The sequence below is a fragment of the Lygodium microphyllum genome, chromosome 18, assembly GCF_053477565.2.
Source record: "Lygodium microphyllum isolate KBCC chromosome 18, Lygodium_microphyllum_v1.1.10, whole genome shotgun sequence".
NCBI classification, from domain to species: Eukaryota; Viridiplantae; Streptophyta; class Polypodiopsida; order Schizaeales; family Lygodiaceae; genus Lygodium; species Lygodium microphyllum.
Window position 1 is genome coordinate 57,716,136 of NC_141152.1, and position 20,733 is coordinate 57,736,868.

Consider the following 20,733-nt stretch of genomic DNA (forward strand, 5'->3'; position numbering starts at 1 on the left):
GAGTCTACGCAATCGTAGAAAACTCAACCTCAAGCGAAAGGCCCATGCGTCGACAATTCGATACATTGTCGGTAATAATATCCACCACATTTAAGGGGCCCACCTACAACCACAAATTACAATACTTAGATAGAGAAAGACAGAGTTGAGCCGTGAAAGATTCAAGAATCAAGAGACAAAGAGAGACTTGGAGACAAAAAAGATAAAAGAGAGAGGCTTCACGAATCATGTATTATTAAATTATAATTTATAATACAAAATCAAACATATACCTCAATCATAGCTTGCCGAATGTGGTGATAGATGAATGCGCCTATCATTTTCCTCCCCCTCTTGTTGCAGGTATCTACGGCCTATAAAAAAAAAGTGTCAAGTGGACATGAGACGAGTATATTGATGATGCCTCATTTCTTACAATCACTCCATCCATCGGTGAGAAATATGTGACGCCAATCCATCATTCACATGGGCCCACATTGACAATGGCTTTTATCATCTTCTTCCATTGCTCTTGCTTTAGGACAGATTGCACTTGTCACTGTGCGTGCAATTTCAATGTCCGCAAGTCATTGCCTTCTCTAAGAAAGGCAACTAATCCATGAACATGATCGAGAGCTTGAGAGAGAGAGGATTGCCTCTCCGGTGCCGCATGAGCCTCCCATCTTTGTCTTTTGCTAGAACCGAATACAAATGTGGAGATGGCACTGCCAATGGTAGAGACCTCGCCTACATTCATTGAAGATATACCCACATTCGATGCTTTCTCATTAGTAGGCATAGATATTAGTGCTGATACACCACTTTCTCGTCCTTTGATGAATCTCCCTCTCATCTTGGCAAGAATCTCATCCTCGACGTTTTTAGGGATTTCCTTGTATGGAGTGTCATGGGAACATGTAATTTTGAAACCTCACTTAACATATGGATTAATTTTTAATCACATGGTTAAGTAAATGTTGCACATGTGAGGTGTAACTAGGATTAGAGTAAATTTACAAGCCTGGGACCCGAGAAAATCTGTCATGAGGACATGTATTTTTGAAAGCTCACTTAACATGTGGATTAATTTTTAATCACATGATTAAGTAAATGTTGCACATGTGAGGTGCAACTGGGATTAAAGTAAATTTACAAGCTCGGGACCTGAAGAAATCACGGGATGTTAAAGGCAAAGGTTGCTATAAGTTATGCCACACAGGTACTTGGTAGTATCTGGTGCTAGTTGCTGACCTGGATCATTCATTTGGCCATAAGTATCAATTGGTGACACTAGAAAAGTGGCGTTTAATGGTACCTAGCGCCAATTTGATAGTCAAAGATGGCGCTAAGACACTTGGGAATGGAAGTTACCTAGCCAATTTAATTATTGGCTAGTCATTATTTTTCAGGGCACCAAAATAATTAGTAGATTAATTTTCAGTATTTTAAGGCTGAAATTTAATATTTAATTATGAAAAATGTTGAAAAAACTATTTGGGAAGGCTGCCACTTGTCAAAAATGCCCATGCAAGATTGAAAAACGTCTTTAGAGCTGAAGAGGCATTTTTATAAATTCAACCTGCAAGAGAGAGGGAGGAGAGGCTGCTGGTCTAATGGAGGACCTTCTGAGATAGCCAGGGATAGAAGAAGACCAATCAACAGCAACAGACAGCATCTACACGTTGTTGAGACAAGGCAACAGAAGTAAATGACTGATTTTCTTCAGTTCTTTGCATCTACATGCCGTTGCGGTAGAGCAGTAGCTACACTTGACTGATTTTCAATCATTCTTCGTGACAAAACTCTGAATTTTCTCTCTCTACAGCTTTTCCTCTCATCCCCAGCCATTTCACAGCCTTGCTCTGAAGATTTCAGCATTTGGACCCTTGGAGGCTAAGAAATTTCAGATATAATTAGTAGATTAATTTTCAGTATTTTAAGGCTGAAATTTAATATTTAATTATGAAAAATGCTGAAAAAACTATTTGGAAAGGCTGCCACTTGTCAAAAATGCCCATGCAAGATTGAAAAACGTCTTTAGAGCTGAAGAGGCATTTTTATAAATTCAACCTGCAAGAGAGAGGGAGGAGAGGCTGCTGGTCTAATGGAGGACCTTCTGAGACAGCCAGGGATAGAAGAAGACCAATCAACAGCAGCAGACAGCATCTACACGTTGTTGAGACAAGGCAACAGAAGTAAATGACTGATTTTCTTCAGTTCTTTGCATCTACATGCCGTTGTGGTAGAGCAGTAGCTGCACTTGACTGATTTTCAATCATTCTTCGTGACAAAACTCTGAATTTTCTCTCTCTACAGCTTTTCCTCTCATCCCCAGCCATTTCACAGCCTTGCTCTGAAGATTTCAGCATTTGGACCCTTGGAGGCTAAGAAATTTCAGATTTCTCTGCTATAAACCCTAATCTACAGTAGCAGAAATTGGGTTTAGTAGCAGCCTCAGAAAGCATGCCAAAAATTGAAAGCTCCAAGACTTGGATTCAACAAGGTTGAAGCTATTTTTTGCCTATTCAAGTGGAGGGACCAACAAATAATTGAATTTGGGACATTTTCCATCTCCATCAAAGCGGGTGAAGGCTAATTGATTGCCCGAATCAAGGGGCAAATCAGATAAATCATAAAAGACTTGCTAGTGATTCATCACAGCAAGGGGAGTTGGAATACCGAAAGGGATTGGAAGAATCCCATTGTAAATCAACTTCTTCTTCAATAAAGCTAAAGAAATACCGAAAGGGGTAGCAATTTGGGGCCAGTTGAGTGTGCATTGTCTAAGATCAGTAGGTAAATTTGTATTTTCAGATTTACATTAATTGTTCGCTCCTGTAATTAAGTTGTAATCAGGAATTTACCACCCATCCACGGAAGAAATGCTAGTTTTAAAATCATGGAATGTCAAAGGCAAAAGTTGATATAAGTTTTGCCGCTCAGGTACTTGATAATATCTAGTGCCAATTGTTGGCCTAAATGATTCATTTGGCCATAACTGTCAATTGGATGACACTCAGAAATGGAAGTTGCCTAACCAATTTAATTATTGGCTAGTCACAAAAAAAAATAAAATGGGTGTACCAAAATAATTATTAGATTAATTTTCAGTATTTAAAGATTGAAAATTAATATTTAATTACAAATAATGCTAAAAAAACCATTTGGAAAGGCTGCTACTTGTTAAAAATGTCCATGTAAGACTGAAAAACGTCTTTAGAGACTGGAAAGAGATATTTTTAGTGTATTCAACCTATAAGAGAGGAGAGAGAAGATGCTATTGATTTGATTTGCAGCCATTGGAGGACCTTCTAAGACATCCAAGGGTAGGAGAAGACCAATCAACAACAGGTGATAGCATCTACAGGCTGTTGAGAAATGGCAATAGTAGTAAATGACTAATTTTCTTCAGTTCTTTGCATCTACAAGCTGTTGAGACAAGGCAACATCAATAAATGACTGATTTTCTTCAGTTCTTTGCAAAGAAAGTCCAAATTTTCTCTCTCCTCAGCATTCTCTCTCATCTTCCAGCCTTGCTCCGAAGATTACAGTATTAAGATCACCAAAAACTAAGAAATTTCAGATTTCTCTATTGTAAACCCTAATCTGAGCAAAAATTAGGATTTATGAGTAGCCTCGAGGAGCATGCCAAAAATTAGAAGCTCCAAGACTTGGATTCAATAAGGTTAAAGCTGTTTTCAGTCGAATTCAAGTGGAGGAACTGACAAATCAATGATTTGGGGGCATTTTTCATCTCCATCTTTTATTGAAGTCCCCCCTACTAGTGATACAGTGCAATTATGCAAGATTGCAAGTGGCCATTGTGTCTTTCGTACTACATGTTTGGAGATTGCATCTCATTGTTTTGTTTCCTATCAAGTTGCTAGACAGATATGGGATTTTTGATTTCTAGGGTCTAGACTTCAATGATGTTTCAAAGAGCTACTAATCGAGCATGAGTCTTGAGAAGATCACCTCAAACTGACACTATAGCCACAACAGTCTTGTTCATTTTATTTCTTGAGTTGGATGGGGCTTGGGTGAATCTAGCACACTAAAACTGCCTTCATTTTTTACTGCACCTCTAGAGTTTGTGGCCATATTGGTCACATTATACCCTTAGTGGTTCATAACTGGGCAAGTAGCTTCTATATATCTGAGGTGGTTGTTATTCATTATGTGGTTGCTTCATGGTAAGAGTCTATTTGCACGACTTCGGATGCTATGATGCTGCAGCAAACTATTGGTGTACAAGGGCTTTAGCAAGTTTGTTTTGTCTTTTTTTTTACTGATATCCATGTGCCTTTTTTTGGTTTTCTCATTTTAGTTGTACATATATTCTGCATGCATACATGTGTGTGTGCATACACACATGTGCACACACATTGCTGCCTGCAAAAGGTCAAAATGGCCTATGAGATCTGAACATGAGAGAGAGAGAGAGAGAGAGAGAGAGAATAGCGAGAAAAGATGTGCACACCTGTTTGTCAAGTTCAAGAAACCGATCCTGCTGTGCTTCTGCCTGCTGCTGCAGGCGCTTTTCTAGCTCTTTCCGCTCTTTTTCAAACCTCTCTTTGAGCTCAGCATATTCTTGAATAGCCTGTAATCAAAGCTCAATTCATAAATGCAAGAGGCTGTGGATGGCGTAAGACCCCAAAGTTGTTGGTTGTCTTCATTAGGTAGTTTATTTTTCCATACATGTAGCTAATCACAAACCTTTTCTTTTTCATGTGCAATCTCCAATGAGTATTCTGATTTTAGTTGGTTGAGGCATCGAGAATTGTTCTCCCTGAACTCAGTAAGTTCACTGTGGTCAATAAAACAGGATGTAAAACATCTTGAGAATGTTTCAGTAATTCATCAGGCATTAGGTTATGACCATGACCCAGCAAATCTAGATAAGTTTTACAGGCTAGTCTCAATTGTTTGGTAGAATATGCAAATGCATGCAACAGAAAACATTCTACAAACCCAAAACTGAAAGGAAAGGGAAGAAAAAATGAAGAGGAACTAAATCAACTGGATGTTGAACTACTTACGACAAAAAAGAACAATCACCTATTCAAGTTACCATTGTCTCTTAGAGCCATTTCTAATGACATCAGAGTTCTCCTCAGCTTTTCATGCATATCACTGTTGGCAGCCTGCTCAACAACAACAACAGTCTTAATGCTTTTCAAAAAGAACTGAACAGAATCAGGAAAGCACATCACTGTTGTGACATTCTCATTATCATTCTGAGAAATTCATATAAAAGTACTGTGGTTCAACAAGAAACCCAGAGCATGTAGGAGCTTATGAGATGTTAGACAAAACCATGTGTAGTGTGGAGAAGCTTACCTTAAATTCTGCCAATCGACCAGCAAGGTAAGTCTTGATTGTTGTATCATTCCCCTGCCTAAAGCAGAGAGAAAGATGGCTAAGATGCTTGAATTGGTTGGCTTCAACAATGCTAAATGTTGAGTCCCCTGTCCGCACATGCAGGATTGCCTGAAACCTGAAAACTGAATAAATAAGCCTATACAATTCTATTCCAAGATTCTATATAGTATCAGAGAAGCATAAATTTACATTGAATCCTGTATCAGCATTCCAGATAGTTACTTGTCTGTCTTCTACATGCCTTAATTTCTGAAGAGTATAAGTAAAATAATAAGCTTGTAAATGAGTCAAAAGCAGTGGTTCATTTTTTAGCGTTCAATTCTAGAAAGTTACTTCTCAATCTAGATGCCTTAACTTCCTCGAATTGCTCATAAATGAACCAAAAGAGTTGATTCAGAACATGTTTCCTTGATTCTTACTAACCTTTTGCACATTTCTTGATGACATAAAGTGACACACAGAGTTTGAACGCACTGCTGCTATAGAATCATATGACACAGGGCAGTAAAAAATATGCAGAGAGAGGTGCACAAGCATGGCACAGGATATCACTAGGTCTGTTATTCTGCATAGTACAGACTGATGGAGAAAACCCTTTGCAAAAGGGAATTCAGACTCCACAAACAGATAACACAACTAGAATTCAGTGTGCTGGGTTGCAGGCAATCTCCATCAGCTTACTCTGACATGGCAACATAATACCTTGGAGTGTCATGGTTGCCAGCATCAATGCAGTGATCTAAAAGCTCGATGAACTTGTAGGGGAAAGTTGTAAAATCAACAAGTATACATTGCTCCACCTTCAAGCTTTGAAAATCATCTTCACTGACTTCCAAGAAATAGAGGAAGAAAGGATCCGCTTCATCTGTCAGCTGCATTCTCAATACCTTTTAAAGCACAAGAATGTTCTCAGCATGTGCATTCATTCACCAAATATATAGAAAACAAATTGAGATACTTCTACCTTGCTAGACCGGTGAAGCTTGCTGATTCCCATCATTATTCGAACTGTAAGTTCCATTAGCCGGTCTTCCAGTCCAGGCAATCTGGTTACTCTAACTGGAATTGCTTTTTCAAAAAGTGTGGAACTGCTTTCCATACTGTTAAGTTTGACTATGTCATCCATCTCTTAGTATCTATAAAATTCCCATGCAAAAACGCAAGATCTACATTGCCTTTCCTCTCCACCAACAATATGTCCATCATGGGATCCAGTCAGGATGGTCCTTGTTCATTGCATTGCATCATGGTCTTCCGTCCAAAATATATTCTGATTACAGCACTTTCTTAGAAGAAAAAACGGTAGAGCACTCAATATGCAACATCCCACCTGCTTTTTTGCTATGCTACAGCTACCAGCAGTATGTTACAAGGTGTTGATGTAGCATCAAAAGTTCTCAAGCAATCCAAAAACTTTCTTCTTTTTATATAAGAATAACAGGGCTTTAGTTGTTAATCAATGGCAACATCATTAAACACCTCACATGGAAGTCGGAGATCAGTGCGTATTCAGATTACTTATTCCTACATATATCACGGTGATGAGACATTGCTGTTCAAAAGAACGTCCAAACTTCCTATCAGTTACTTAAATCATCAAATTGTTCCCTCCAAACAATTTTGAACAAGAAAAGGATCCTTAGGGACATGTTTCTGCAATACCTAGAACTGAAATCGATACTGATTAGCACACCATGTCAAATACAACAACAAACAAACAAAAAAATGTGAGACTATGAGTGCACATCAATTAGGGTGTGATATGGACATTTGCAGAATGCACTCAGAGGAATAGGATATACAAGATAGTACACATGGGGTGCCACATGAGGCTAGCTGGACACTACAATGGGAGCCAGACAACTAGCCCAAGGTACTTAAACATGAAACCCTAAACCTAAGACACCCTGTTGTCCTGCGGACTATGGTGAGGTTATGAGTACAGATACTTGGGATGCTCCTGAGAATCCCAACATTCTCCAAGTATACTTCTGCAACACGTGTGCACCCAAGTTTCTGCTTATCACTAAGACAAGGAAAGCAGCAACCACAGAATTACACCTCTGCTGTAGCCACCCTCACAAGTATAGTTGCTCTGAAATTACCAATTAATGCTTCCGGCATCTCTTTTACTTCGCTAACTGCACTTCTTGAAAACAAAGATGTTTCTTCACATTCAAGTTATGGAGGCCTTCAAGTCCTTGACCTTAAACTTAAACTGGCCTTTGTTACTGCTTTTCTGCATCTGAAAACAGTGTTAGGCGGAGCATTTAGCTAACCAAACAAGCATTGTTCACCCACTACTGAAGGGTTGTTGAAAGATAAGAGGATATCAACCTTGTTGATCCACCGGAATAATGCCAATTTGACTTCAAAATGCAAGCAGAACCTATCTGATTCCATACATGAGCTCTCCTGAGACTTATGATCGCAAACATGAACCTTGTCGATCCACCGGAATAATGCCAATTTGACTTCAAAATGCAAGCAGAACCTATCTGATTCCATACATGAGCTCTCCTGAGACTTATGATGGCAAACATGAACCTGAAAGAAAAAACTTGCAAAAGAAGACAGGTTGTTCCATGAATCGCTGACCAGCCTGAAAACCCTTCCCCAAAGAGAATGGCAAAGCATTGCTACAGATTATGCAAGCTAGTGAGAGCAGTACATAGATGATGACAGGGATAAGTCCATGAGAATGATTGCCAGTGTGTTCTTTATGGTGTCAAGCGTCACCATTACGGCCTCATGATCTTACCTTACTGCCAAAACTAATGCAAACTCTAGTATCAGCAGGCACTATTAGACATCACATTGAACCCACACAGACATCCATCACATGTTCTAGATAAAACGCCTCAACGGAAGTTGGGAGCATGCCCTCTGGCAAGGCGTCAATTCAATATGGCTAACTGTAAATAAGCAGAGAATTTAAATAGGGCACACTTCCAGGAGAAATGACACCTGTTGTTTAGTCGTAAACATGGAAGTACATCTAAGTGAATCCATATTTCAGGTGCTTTTATGTACAGCTGCACATAAGTTATTCCTGTCATGAAGTGAGCAGGTAGAAAGCTATGCATAAACAGCAATCTTGTTAGAGTCTCAGACTAGGTAAAGTCTGCAAAATGCTATCTGAAAATGGGACTAGAAGATTAAGAAATCTAATAGGTACGATCCATGCGGCCCTGCACGTGTAAATAGGACAGCATATCGGACAGAATTTTAGACTGGTGTTTGGAATTCGGTCTTCCATTGGTGCCTTTTCCATATAAGCGTAATACCACTTTCTAGTCACATTGATACAAAATATGGTGCCTTGTTCAATAGAGGTGTAATACAACTTTTCCAACCAGAATGATACAAAATAAGGTGCCTTGTTCACAAGAAGTTTAATACCGCTTTTCCAACGAGAATCGTACGAATGTTTTACGGCTGCTGGAGAACATGTAAACTCCATTCAAGTTGTGAAGTGTGTTTAACGTTGCTTGAGGCTAGCCACCTCCCCATGCTTGCAATAGCATGCGATGATGATTCTTGTAATTAGGGGTATAACGGTGGCAAGATCATGCATGTAACAAAGCATTTGAAAGAGAGAGATACATTGTATATTGCAAACTACTATGATGTATCCCTATACGACATACAAACATGTATACTACACAATCCTTTCGTTCCAACAATGTGATGTTTTGAATTTGGTCCTGACAAGATCAATGCAAGCGATTGCATGGAAAGAAAATGCGATTTCGAGAAGGAGACAAAATGCGTTTTACCTGGTTCTTCGACCATTCTATCACGTCTCAAGAGAAATTCTAGACAAAGAAGCTCGTCTTGCTTCCCGAATATTCGCGAGTGCATCTGCAAAGCATGGCAAGTGCAAGCAGCACCACCTTGATGCCAAGACAAGGAAGCATCCATAGCACATCCTGAGATAGAGAGAGAGAGAGAGGGAGAGAGAGAGCGACCTCGTCACGCTAGAGTTTTTGTTTAAGCCCTATGCCGGCAAGTGCCATGCTCGTGTGTTACAAGATGATCGATCTGCCAAAGCTAATCTAAGCTCGCTCCTTGCTGCTGATGCTTTTGACGTTTTGACATGAAGAGGAAAATGTCAAGAAGTAGGAGTAGACGTTGCGCAAAAGAAGAAGCCAGCTGTGCAGGTTATGGCAAAATTTGGTAAAATGATCCAATAGTATTTCTTCTTCCTCCTCGTCTTTCTTCTTCTCCGTCGTCGTCGTCGTCGTCGTCGTCTTCCTCTTCTAATGGCAATGAAAGAAAATTTGTTTGTACGAGGCAGGAAATTCCCCATAACTTGCAACAAATGTTCTTCCATTGCCATCGGAAGAAGAAGAAGACGACGACGACGACGGCAGCCGTGAAAGTTAAGGGGAATTTCCTGCCTCGTGCAAACAAGAGGAAGAAGACGACAATGATGAAGGAGAAGAAGAAAGACGAGGGTGCAACTGTGCAAGTTATGGGGAATTTCCCGCCTCCTGCAAACAAATGTTCTTCCATTGCCATCGGAAGATATCGACAATGACGACAATGACGGAGAAGAAGAAAGACGAGGATGGAAAAGAAATACTATTGGGTCATTTTACCAAATTTCACCATAACCTGCACAGTTGGCTTCTTCTTTTGCACAACGTCTACTCCTACTTCTTGATATTTTCCTCTTGATGTCAAAACGTCAAAAGCAGCAGTAGCAAGGAGCAAGCTCAAATTAGCTTTGACAGATCGATCATCTTGTAACACACGAGCAAGGTGCCTGCTGGCATAGGGCTTAAACAAAAACTCTAGTGTGACGAGGCTGTTCTCTCTCTCTCTCTCTCTCTCTCTCTCTCCCAAACATTTGTATGCAACATTTTGGTCTCATAGGCCAACTTGCCTGTTGTAGACGTTAATATAACTTTCTTTCTCTCTCTCTCTTTTTTTTTTTTTCCGTAAATTTCTTTCTTTTTTTTTCGTAAACCGTAAATTTCTTTCTCTCTCTCTCTCTCTCTCTCTCTCTCTCTCTCTCTCTCTCTCTCTCTCTCCTTTTTCTTTCCCTCCCTCCCTCCCTCCCCCTCTCTCTCTCTCTCTCTCTCTCTCTCTCTCTCTCTCTCTCTCTCTGTGTGTGGATGTGCTGTGGATGCTTCCTTGTCTTGGCGTCAAGGTGGTGCCGCCTGCACTTGCCATGCTTTACAGATGCACTCGCGAATATTCGGGAAGCAGGACGAGCTTCTTTCTCCAGAATTTCCTCTTGAGACCTGATAGAATGGTCGAAGAACTAGGTAAAACGAGTTTTTTCTCCTTCTCGAAACCGCATTATCTTTCCATGCAATCGCTTACATTGATCATATCACGATCGAATTCAAAACTTCATGCCGTTGGAACGAAAGGATTGTACAATATGCATGTCTGTATGTCGTGCAGGGATACATCATAGTAGTTGTTGTTGGAAGCAATATACAATGTATCTCTCTCTTCCAAATGTTCTGTTACATGCATGATCCTGCCACTGTTATACCCCTAATGACAAGAATCATCATCGCATGCCATTGCAAGCATGGGGAGGTAGCTAGCCTCAAGCAACGTTAAACACACTTCACAACTTGAATGGAGTTTACATGTTCTCCAGCAGCCGTAAAACATTTGTACAATTCTCATTGGAAAAGTGGTATTAAACTTATTGTGAACAAGGCACCATATTTTGTATCATTCTAGTTGGAAAAGTTGTATTACACCTCTATTGGGTTCACACTTGCACGGTGGACAAAAGGGTGAAAAATCCCCTTTTCCACCCATCCACAAGGATTTCCCAAGAGTTGTCCGCCATCTCATTCACATTAGTAGTGGACAAGGAAAGGAACGAAAGGAGCAAAAGAAGATAACAGTGATCGCTCCGTTGCTGCTTGCACTTGCTCCCACTGTTTCCTACTCGCCTCCTCTTCTATGATCATCCACATCACCCCCACATAAGCTTGAGAGTATGTCAGATGACTCTCTAAAGCCCAGCTTGTATGCATGCTTGGGGGAGAACCTTTCCTTTTACCTCATTTAATGGTCTAGATGTAAGCAATGGCAGCTTGATAATGGCCAAGCAATGGCAGAAAGGATGTAGCCTGCAAATACATAAGGTATCTTATGGTGTCTATGTATGCCTTCAAGGGGAAAGTACACTCTATGATGATGTGCTAAGGATTGGAAAGGGAATGTGAAGCTTATATCATCCATGGGCAAACAGAGCAGTGGCAAATCTTGAGGGACTGTGGATGACTGTCTTATTGCAAAGGTATAATGTCCACATCTGTGAGTCTTGGCAGAAGTCCAATACTCCATGGCAGTTCACCTGAAAGTTGATCATTCTTGAGGTAGAGAGCATTTAAGTACTTGCAGTCTTCCAGGTTATCAGGAATAAGGCTAATGAAGTGGTTTTGTTGCTGTTAATAGCAGAGGCTAGGACAGCTAGTGGGAAAATCATTGGATGCCCTCAATCTGAACGTAGTTGGGCTGCATAGTGATAAGCTCATGATCACTCAAATTGTCAACAGAGAGGGAGCCTTGATCCCCCGAATGCTTGAGAGTATGTCAGATGACTCTCTGAAGCCCAGCTTGTATGCAACCAAAACCTGCATGTACTAGTGTACAATGGCTACACTGTTGATTGCAGCCTCCAAAATTATGTAAAACTAGATTCGGCTTACAATCGATGTTAACATCTGCAACACGCATGGAATCTGACAGTTGCCACCATGAAAAACCACACAAAATGAGAGACCTATAACACATTTACAACTGCATTCCCTTTTTTCATGCATTCAAGAATGAGAGATGACATTATCCAAGCAGCCTGCCATCTTAAACATCTCCTGCATATATAGGGACCAACTGGCTTCATATATGTGTAAAAGCTATACTAGTAAGATACACTAACGTAAAGCACTTGCTCTACAAAAGGATCACCACTATTAGGCCATGCAGGTATTTCATGCCACTACCCAAAGGTTCCCCATTCCTGAATCCAATCCATTTCATTGCACCTTGTAAATTTGGAGCATAGAAGAACAGTTACCCCCTCATCAGACTTCATGTCAAACAACTGCTACAAGTGGCCCTGCTTGCCAAAGCTTTTTCTCCTCCAATTTTGCAAAAATGAAGTCATACCACAAAACTTGCCAACTTTTGATGGATCAAGTACAGCTATTGAAATCTTCAAGGCTTTATATTATACGTTGCCATCATTGGCTTTGCTTTCCAGCCTGCTCAAGTATAAGTTTCTAGAGTATTTCTGGAGTTGCACCTTTCAACTCTATTGTTTTAACAGCCAAAAAAACTATCAGACTCAATTATATGGAATGATGTGTCTATAAGGTAGGAGAACTTACTCTTATACAAACCTGGAAGTTTAAAATTTAACAGAGGAGGAAGTGGTCTTCCAGATGGCAGTCGAGTATTTGGATCGCGAAGTTCATCAAAGAAAGGATGCGCACATGCTTCAAGCTGGTACACAATTGAGAATAGAAGAAACTTGGATGAAGGTAAAGTAAATATTGTAGTTGCATTGCAACAAATGTTCTTCCATTGCCATCAGAAGAGGAAGAAGACGACGACGACGACAGCAACCGTGCAAGTTATGGGGAATTTCCTACCTCGTGCAAACAAATGTTCTTCCATTGCCATCGGAAGAGGAAGAAGACAACGACGACGACGACGACGACGGAGGAGAAGAAAGACAAGGGTGCAACCGTGCAAGTTATGGGGAATTTCCCGCCTCGTGCAAACAAATGTTCTTCCATTGCCATCAGAAGAGGAAGAAGACAACGACGACGATGGAGAAGAAGAAAGACGAGGAGGAAGAAGAAATACTATTGGATCATTTTCTTCTTCTTCTTCTCTCTCTCTCTCTCTCTCTCTCTCTCTCTCTCTCTCTCTCTCTCTCTATGGGGAATTACACCACCAAATGCTTGGCTTGACTATGGGAGACAGTCGTATGACCTGCCAGGACAGCCACCTATGCAGCCCCCACAAGCTTGTAGGCCACACAGTGGTCTTTCTTCACATAGAAAATGGTTAGGGATGCAATCTATAGATTACAAAATGGGAGGGCACAGGATGAGGATGGACTGGTAGCAAAACATTTCTCACATGCTAGTGACATATTAGCACCAATATTAGCACATATGTTCAATAGAGCAGTATGTGAAGGTTTCGCTATGAGTTGGTCAAACAATACTATAATTCCGCTATTTAAAAGTGGTGATCCCCTGATTCCTAGCAACTACAGGACTATCATGATCGGTCATTCTTTGGCCAAGATATATGGATCTATATTGGAGCATGAACTCAGTGAGTGGGCTGAAATGCAAGACAAGAGAGCACAAGGACAAGCAAGTTTTAGACGAGGATATACCACGCTGGACCATATTCTCACACTTAGAGCCATTATTGAGGATGGTCGAGCCCGAGACAAGAGGATCTATTGTTGCTTTGTAGACTTTCGCAAAGCTTTTGATACAGTGCCTTGTACACGCATCATGCAGAGATTGCATGACATTGGAGTACTAGAGGGTATACGATGGGGTGCCTATGCATTATATGAGGTAGTGACAGGTCATGTACGAGCACCTGGGGGGCTATCAGAGAGGATTGACAGTACTATAGGAGTGAAACAAGGATGTCCACTTTCACCCACATTGTTTGGTCTATACATAGATGAAGTGTCTGATTACATAGACCGAGAAGGAGGAGCTGGAGCCAACCTGGCAGGGGTGTTGATGCTGATATTACTGTATGCAGATGATATTGTTCTCATTTCAGATTCACCAAAGGGTTTGCAGTGCCATCTAGATGCTTTGCACATCTTTTGTAGAGATAAAGACCACAGTGAACCTTGGGAAGACCAAAACCATGGTTTTCAATACTTTAGCAGCATGGGTGACTAGATCTATGTACCAATTCACATTTGGGAGAGACATACTGGAGCATGTGAGAAAATATGTCTATTTGGGAATCACTTTCTCTGGCCCACGTTTTTCGTTGAGGGGCATCAAAGGCACGTCTGGTACGTGGATACGCAGCACTAGGGGCACTTGAGAGTCAATGTGTTCACATACAGTTCCAGGAGCCCCGCACCAAACTTTGGTTATTTGACACCCTAGTCACACCTACATTACTATATGGAGCAGAGGTATGGGGTTGCAGCTTGTACCATAGGCACCTTAGCCCACTCACTGATCAGATTGGAGTAGAGAGGGATTATTATGATGGCTGGGATAGCATGGAAAGGCCATTGATTTTGATGATAGCACGCATGATTAGGAGTAAGCCCTCCACCCCACACCCCATTGTCAGAGCAGTGCTAGGGCAACAGCCATAGTCATGGAGGCACTCTTCAAGGCAGTGACCTTTTGGCACAGACTATGGAAACTTCCACGCCATAGATCCTCTAGATTGGCGCTAACCTCATCTAGACAACTAGCAACAGGAGGCGAGAATAACTGTTGGTTTTCACAGATGGCTATTTGGATGAGCCTACATGGTTTGAATATTGACCATCTTCCACCTTTGGATTATAGCCTTCACTGCCCTACACTTTCTCTCAGCCGATCAGAGTTGAACCAGGTGATCAGAGCTGATATCTTGAGGATTGAGACGGCAAGGACATGAATCCATCCACCACTCCCTCTAGGATCGAGGATGGAGTTCTATAGGAGTCATTTCTTATGCCTCTCTGATGATGGTTTCACTATTCGGCCAGCATATATGGACACCCATCTCTCCCATAGCATACGGGTTGCTATCGGACAGATTCGCACCTCCTCACATAGGCTCTAGATGGAGACAGGCAGATGAACAAATACCCTAGCAGAGGATAGGACTTGCCAGCTTTGTGGTCAAGAGCCTGAGACGAAGGAGCACTACATATGCAGATGCACAGTATACTATGACATATGAGGACAGTACCACTGCCTCTTCTGGGATGGATTTGGACCCCTTCGTCGCGTCATGGAGTACGAGGACCAAAGATGCCTAGGTCTCTTCCTCCTGGAGCTCGAGAGGCGCCGAATTGCAATGCTGCGAAATAGAAGGCCAGCTCACCCAGCTCACCCAAAGGGACACACACAGAGAGCAGTGACAAACTTCTTCTACAGAGCCGACCCTACTGACACTACCAGCCTTGCAGAGATTTAGCCACCCCGCCAGACACCTTTCAGGCCACACCGTGGAGTCACATTGGATAGAGCCATTTCCCTTCATCGAGCACGACGACCCCGTCTACCAGGACCACGTCCGAGGAGGCCACACCACAGTTGGATTAGAGCCATTATCACGAGACACCACAGACTCACCACCAAGCATATCAGTGAAGCAGCTAGGGACCGCATCATAGCTGAGATCATGTGCAGATCTTGAGACCAACTACAACCCATAGTCTCCATCACACTTTTGTACATGGCTAAATCAGATCTGGTTCTCCTTTCCTTTCCTTTTCTTTTCTATAGATAGAACTACACATGGTTCAACCCTAGTATAGCCCCATCATATAGTTATTTTCAGTATTGTTTTATAGGCCACCCACTTACTTGCAATGTTATCTTTACCTTACTGATGAGATGACATTAGACATGGATGTAATCTGGATTTTGTCTCATAGGCCACATTAGTCTTGTGTAGACATTAATATATCTTTCTTTCTTTCTTTCTCTTTGTGGATGTGCTGTGGATGCTTCCTCGTCTTGGCGTCAAGGTGGCGCCGCCTGCACTTGCCATGTTTTGCAGATGCACTCGCGAATATTCGGGAAGCAGGACGAGCTTCTTTCTCCAGAATTTCCTCTTGAGACCTGATAGAATGGTCGAAGAACTAGGTAAAACGAGTTTTTTCTCCTTCTCAAAACCGCATTATCTTTCCATGCAATCGCTTACATTGATCTTATCACGATCGAATTCAAAACTTCACGCCATTGGAACGAAAGGATTGTACAATATGCATGTCTGTATGTCGTGCAGGGATACATCATAGTAGTTGTTGTTGGAAGCAATATACAATGTATCTCTCTCTTCCAAATGTTCTGTTACAAGCATGATCCTGCCACCGTTATACCCCTAATTACAAGAATCATCATCCCATGCTATTGCAAGCATGGGGAGGTGGCTAGCCTCAAGCAACGTTAAACACACTTCACAACTTGAATGGAGTTTACATGTTCTCCAGCAGCCATAAAACATTCATACAATTCTCGTTGGAAAAGTGGTATTAAACTTCTTGTGAACAAGGCACCATATTTTGTATCATTCTAGTTGGAAAAGTTGTATTACACCTCTATTGGGTTCACACTTGCACGGTGAACAAAAGGGTGAAAAATCCCCTTTTCCACCCATCCACAAGGATTTCCCAAGAGTTGTCCGCCATCTCATTCACATTAGTAGTGGACAAGGAAAGGAGCGAAAGGAGCTTGGGGGAACAACGAAAGGAACAAAAGGAGCAAAAGAAGATAACAGTGATCGCTCCGTTGCTGTCCGCTGCAACTCACAAGGCCTGCGCTTGCTCCCACTGTTTTCTGCTCGCCTCCTCTTCTGTGATCATCCACATCACCCCCACATAAGCTTGAGAGTATGTCAGAAGACTCTCTGAAGCCCAGCTTGTATGCACGCTTGGGGGAGAACCTTTCCTTTTACCTCATTTAATGGTCTAGATGTAAGCAATGGCAGCTTGATAATGGCCAAGCAATGGCAGAAAGGATGTAGCCTGCAACTTCATAAGGTATCTAATGGTGTCTGTGTATGCCTTCAAGGGGAAAGTACACTCTATGATGTTGTGCTAAGGATTGGAAAGGGAATGTGAAGCTTATATCCTCCATGGGTAAACAGAGCAGTGGCAAATCTTGAGGGACTGTGGATGACTGTCTTATTGCAAAGGTATAAAGTCCACATCTGTGAGTCTTGGCAGAAGTCCAATACCCCATGGCAGTTCACCTGAAAGTTGATCATTCTTGAGGTAGAGAGCATTTAAGTACTTGCAGTCTTCCAGGTTATCAGGAATAAGGCTAATGAAGTGGTTTTGTTGCTGTTAATAGCAGAGGCTAGGACAGCTAGTGGGAAAATCATTGGATGCCCTCAATCTGACCGTAGTTGGGCTGCATGGTGATAAGCTCATGATCACTCAAATTGTCAACAGAGAGGGAGCCTTGATCCCCCGAATGCTTGAGAGTATGTCAGATGACTCTCTGAAACCCAGCTTGTATGCAACCAAAACCTGCATGTACTAGTGTACAATGGCTACACTGTTGATTGCAGCCTCCAAATTTATGTACAACTAGATTCAGCTTAGAATCGATGTTAACATCTGCAACATGCATGGAATCTGACAGTTGCCACCATGAAAAACCACACAAAATGAGAGACCTATAACACATTTACAACTGCATTCCCTTTTTTCATGCATTCAAGAATGAGAGATGACATTATCCAAGCAGCCTGCCATCTTAAACATCTCCTGCATATATAGGGACCAACTGGCTTCATATATATGTGTAAAAGCTATACTAGTAAGATACACTAACATAAAGCACTTGCTCTACAAAAGGATCACCACTATTAGGCCGTGCAGGTATTTCATGCCACTACCCAAAGGTTCCCCATTCCTGAATCCAATCCATTTCATTGCACCTTGTAAATTTGGGGCATAGAAGAACAGGTACCCCCTCATCAGACTTCATGTCAAACAACTGCTACAAGTGGCCCTGCTTGCCAAAGCTTTTTCTCCTCCAATTTTGCACAAATGAAGTCGTACCACAAAACTTGCCAACTTTTGATGGATCGAGTACAGCTACTGAAATCTTCAAGGCTTTATATTATACATTGCCATCACTGGCTTTGCTTTCCAGCCTGCTCAGGTATAAGTTTCTGGAGTATTTCTGGAGTTGCGCCTTTCAACTCTATTGTTTTAACAGCCAAAAAAACTATCAGACACAATTATATGGAATGATGTGTCTATAAGGTAGGAGAACTTACTCTTATACAAACCTGGAAGTTTAAAATTAAACAGAGGAGGAAGTGGACTTCCATATGGCAGTCGAGTATTTGGATCGCAAAGTTCATCAAAGAAAGGATGCGCACATGCTTCAAGCTGGTACACAATTGAGAATAGAAGGAACTCGGATGACGGTAAAGTAAAGATTGTAGTTGCAAATTAAGACACAGTAAAGTAACTATTGCAGTTGTAGATTAAGCCACTTTTCTTGTTCACATTAAAGATTAAACATAATGCTCAGTACCTTGAATAGGAAAATATTATTACATAGGACTATAAGATTAAAAACAGAGATCTTACTGCATTGAATCTTATTACATAGAAATAAGAATAGCAGCACAAGCAAATGCAGGAATCCCATATAACAAAAGTGTTATTGTGTTATGGACTACATACCCTTCAAAATAGAAGGGAGACATTACTACACTGAAAAATTTGCTACTGATATACCATTAATTTTGATCAGAATAACAGAGTACACAGAAAAGAACAGAAATGAACATGTGACAGAGTGTATAGAAAAGTAACTTTTGAGTATAAATTTCGGAGAATATTTGATTTACTTCACATATATTTGATTTACTACCATTAGAGGATGTACTGATCCGGGTAGTGATACAAGCTAGGAGTTACGACTCCTTCTCTTGTCAACAGATTCTCCGAATAGGCCCGGCTCTGGTATCACCAGGCCTATTACATCCTTAGTGTCTTGAGCCCCCGTGTCGTACAAGCATTGAATTCACCCTCACATGGCAGCCAAAGCAAACATCCTTCAGCTTGAGAAGAAGCTGCATGTCAGAAGGAGACTCTCACTGCACAAACTGACCTATGCCTCTAGTAAACTTCTACTAATTTCTTTTCTTTTTACAGACAATACAAATCAGCTTTTGCATGCAAAAAGACAGCATGGAGTCTACTAATTTCTTTTCTTTTGTACGTACCCAAGTGATCCCTTTGGCTAAGCAGTGATGCCAAGTGAAGCGAGATGAGCAGGTGCTTCGACGTAACAGAGGACTGATAAAAGCTCTCACGATGGCAAAAGACAAAAATTAGGCCAATTTAAACACAAATCCAATGTCTAGACTTGATTTATTGATCCAATGCACCGAGAGGGAGAGAGAGACATACAGACACAGAAACACCCAATTTTTGAGTTCAACGCAGATTGCATGCCTCTTTTGGGGGAAGAGAGAGAGAGAGAGAGATGCACCGATTGAGAGAGAGAGAGAGAGATGCACCGATTCAGATAGATAATGCACCTAATTGAGAGAGAGAGAGAAACAAAGCAAATTCTGGTAATGCAAACTGTGCACATATTGAGAGAGAGAGAGAGAGAGAACAAATTCTAGTAATGCAAATTGTGCTACAGAGAGAGAGAGAGAGAGAGAGAGAGAGAGAGAGATATGCACCCAACTATTACCAAAACAAAAAGAGATGCACACGATTTTCAATGATTACATGCCACTGGGGAGAGAGGGAGAGATGCACCCGATCTCTGTACCACAGAGAGAGAGAGAGAGAGAGAGAGAGAGAGAGAGAGTACCTGTAGATGATTGAAGCTCAATGAGAGTTTGATGATGTGATCGAAGCAGCACGTATATATAAAGGAGAGCGAGAGCTCAAGAACTGCAATGGCACGCCTGTTTGTCTGCCGGGTCTGAACCCACCCTAACTTCGCACACCACCTTGCCATGAGATAGACGATCATCTTGCCAACTCTTACCGTCATTCTTCTTTTTTTGAGGTTATACATTCTTTCAATTTATATGACAAAATCCACTATTCTTCTTATGCTAGGCATTTTATATGAGAAACCTCATTATTCTTCTTCCATTATACAATTTTTGCTATTTCCTATTTTTGGCCTCGCCTAACATTTGAGAATAGTGGGCAAATTGGGAAATTTTGTAAGTTCCAATCATTTTTTCAAAAATAATGAGGTATTTAATTAATATTATGATAATAATTACATCAACCACATTATATCAATGCAACAACTAAATTAGCTAAAGGGGTTCCTACAAGTTCTCAAAAACTTCAAACTAAAGTTCCAATCTTACCAAATAATGAGGTATTTAATTAATATTGTGATAATAGTTATAGCAACCACATTATGGCGATGCAACAATTGAACGAGCTGTAGGGGTTTCTACAAGTTCTTGAAAGCTTCAAACCGAAGTTCCAATCTTACCAAATAAGTTTTTTTGTGATTGGTATCTTCTATTTGCAAATGTCTACATGTCATAGAAAGGTTGCATGGACCTCTGTGTGTGTGTGTGTGTGTGTGTGTGTGTGTGTGTGTGTGTTTTTCAACAAAGAATTAAAAAGTAATAATTCAACAATATAGAAACTTATTT

General features: G+C 41.1%; 1 protein-coding gene across 8 annotated transcripts in view; it reads right to left on the bottom strand.

Moving 5' to 3' along the window:
- Window positions 1-20,117, bottom strand: part of LOC148020918 (uncharacterized) — a 39,940-nt gene extending 19,823 nt beyond the window's left edge. The window contains exons 1-11 of one of the 8 annotated variants that reach the window (XM_087698739.1): window positions 19,920-20,117; window positions 19,318-19,402; window positions 18,963-19,164; window positions 18,370-18,472; window positions 17,936-18,281; window positions 6,326-6,631; window positions 6,064-6,248; window positions 5,320-5,476; window positions 5,038-5,123; window positions 4,696-4,786; window positions 4,460-4,579 (exon numbers count right to left, since the gene is read on the bottom strand). In XM_087698739.1, coding sequence (XP_087554865.1) covers window positions 4,460-4,579; window positions 4,696-4,786; window positions 5,038-5,123; window positions 5,320-5,476; window positions 6,064-6,248; window positions 6,326-6,487 — 801 coding nt within the window. In that variant the 5' untranslated portion in view covers window positions 6,488-6,631; window positions 17,936-18,281; window positions 18,370-18,472; ... (1 more) ...; window positions 19,318-19,402; window positions 19,920-20,117. Of the gene's footprint in view, window positions 1-4,459; window positions 4,580-4,695; window positions 4,787-5,037; window positions 5,124-5,319; window positions 5,477-5,550; window positions 5,586-6,063; window positions 6,249-6,325; window positions 7,699-7,803; window positions 10,335-12,731; window positions 17,911-17,935; window positions 18,335-18,357; window positions 18,473-18,962; window positions 19,165-19,317; window positions 19,403-19,919 lie in introns of those variants that run through there. The other 7 variants (XM_087698737.1, XM_087698736.1, XM_087698738.1 and 4 more) reach the window with 7 other exon arrangements.
- Window positions 20,118-20,733: the final 616 nt, after the last annotated feature.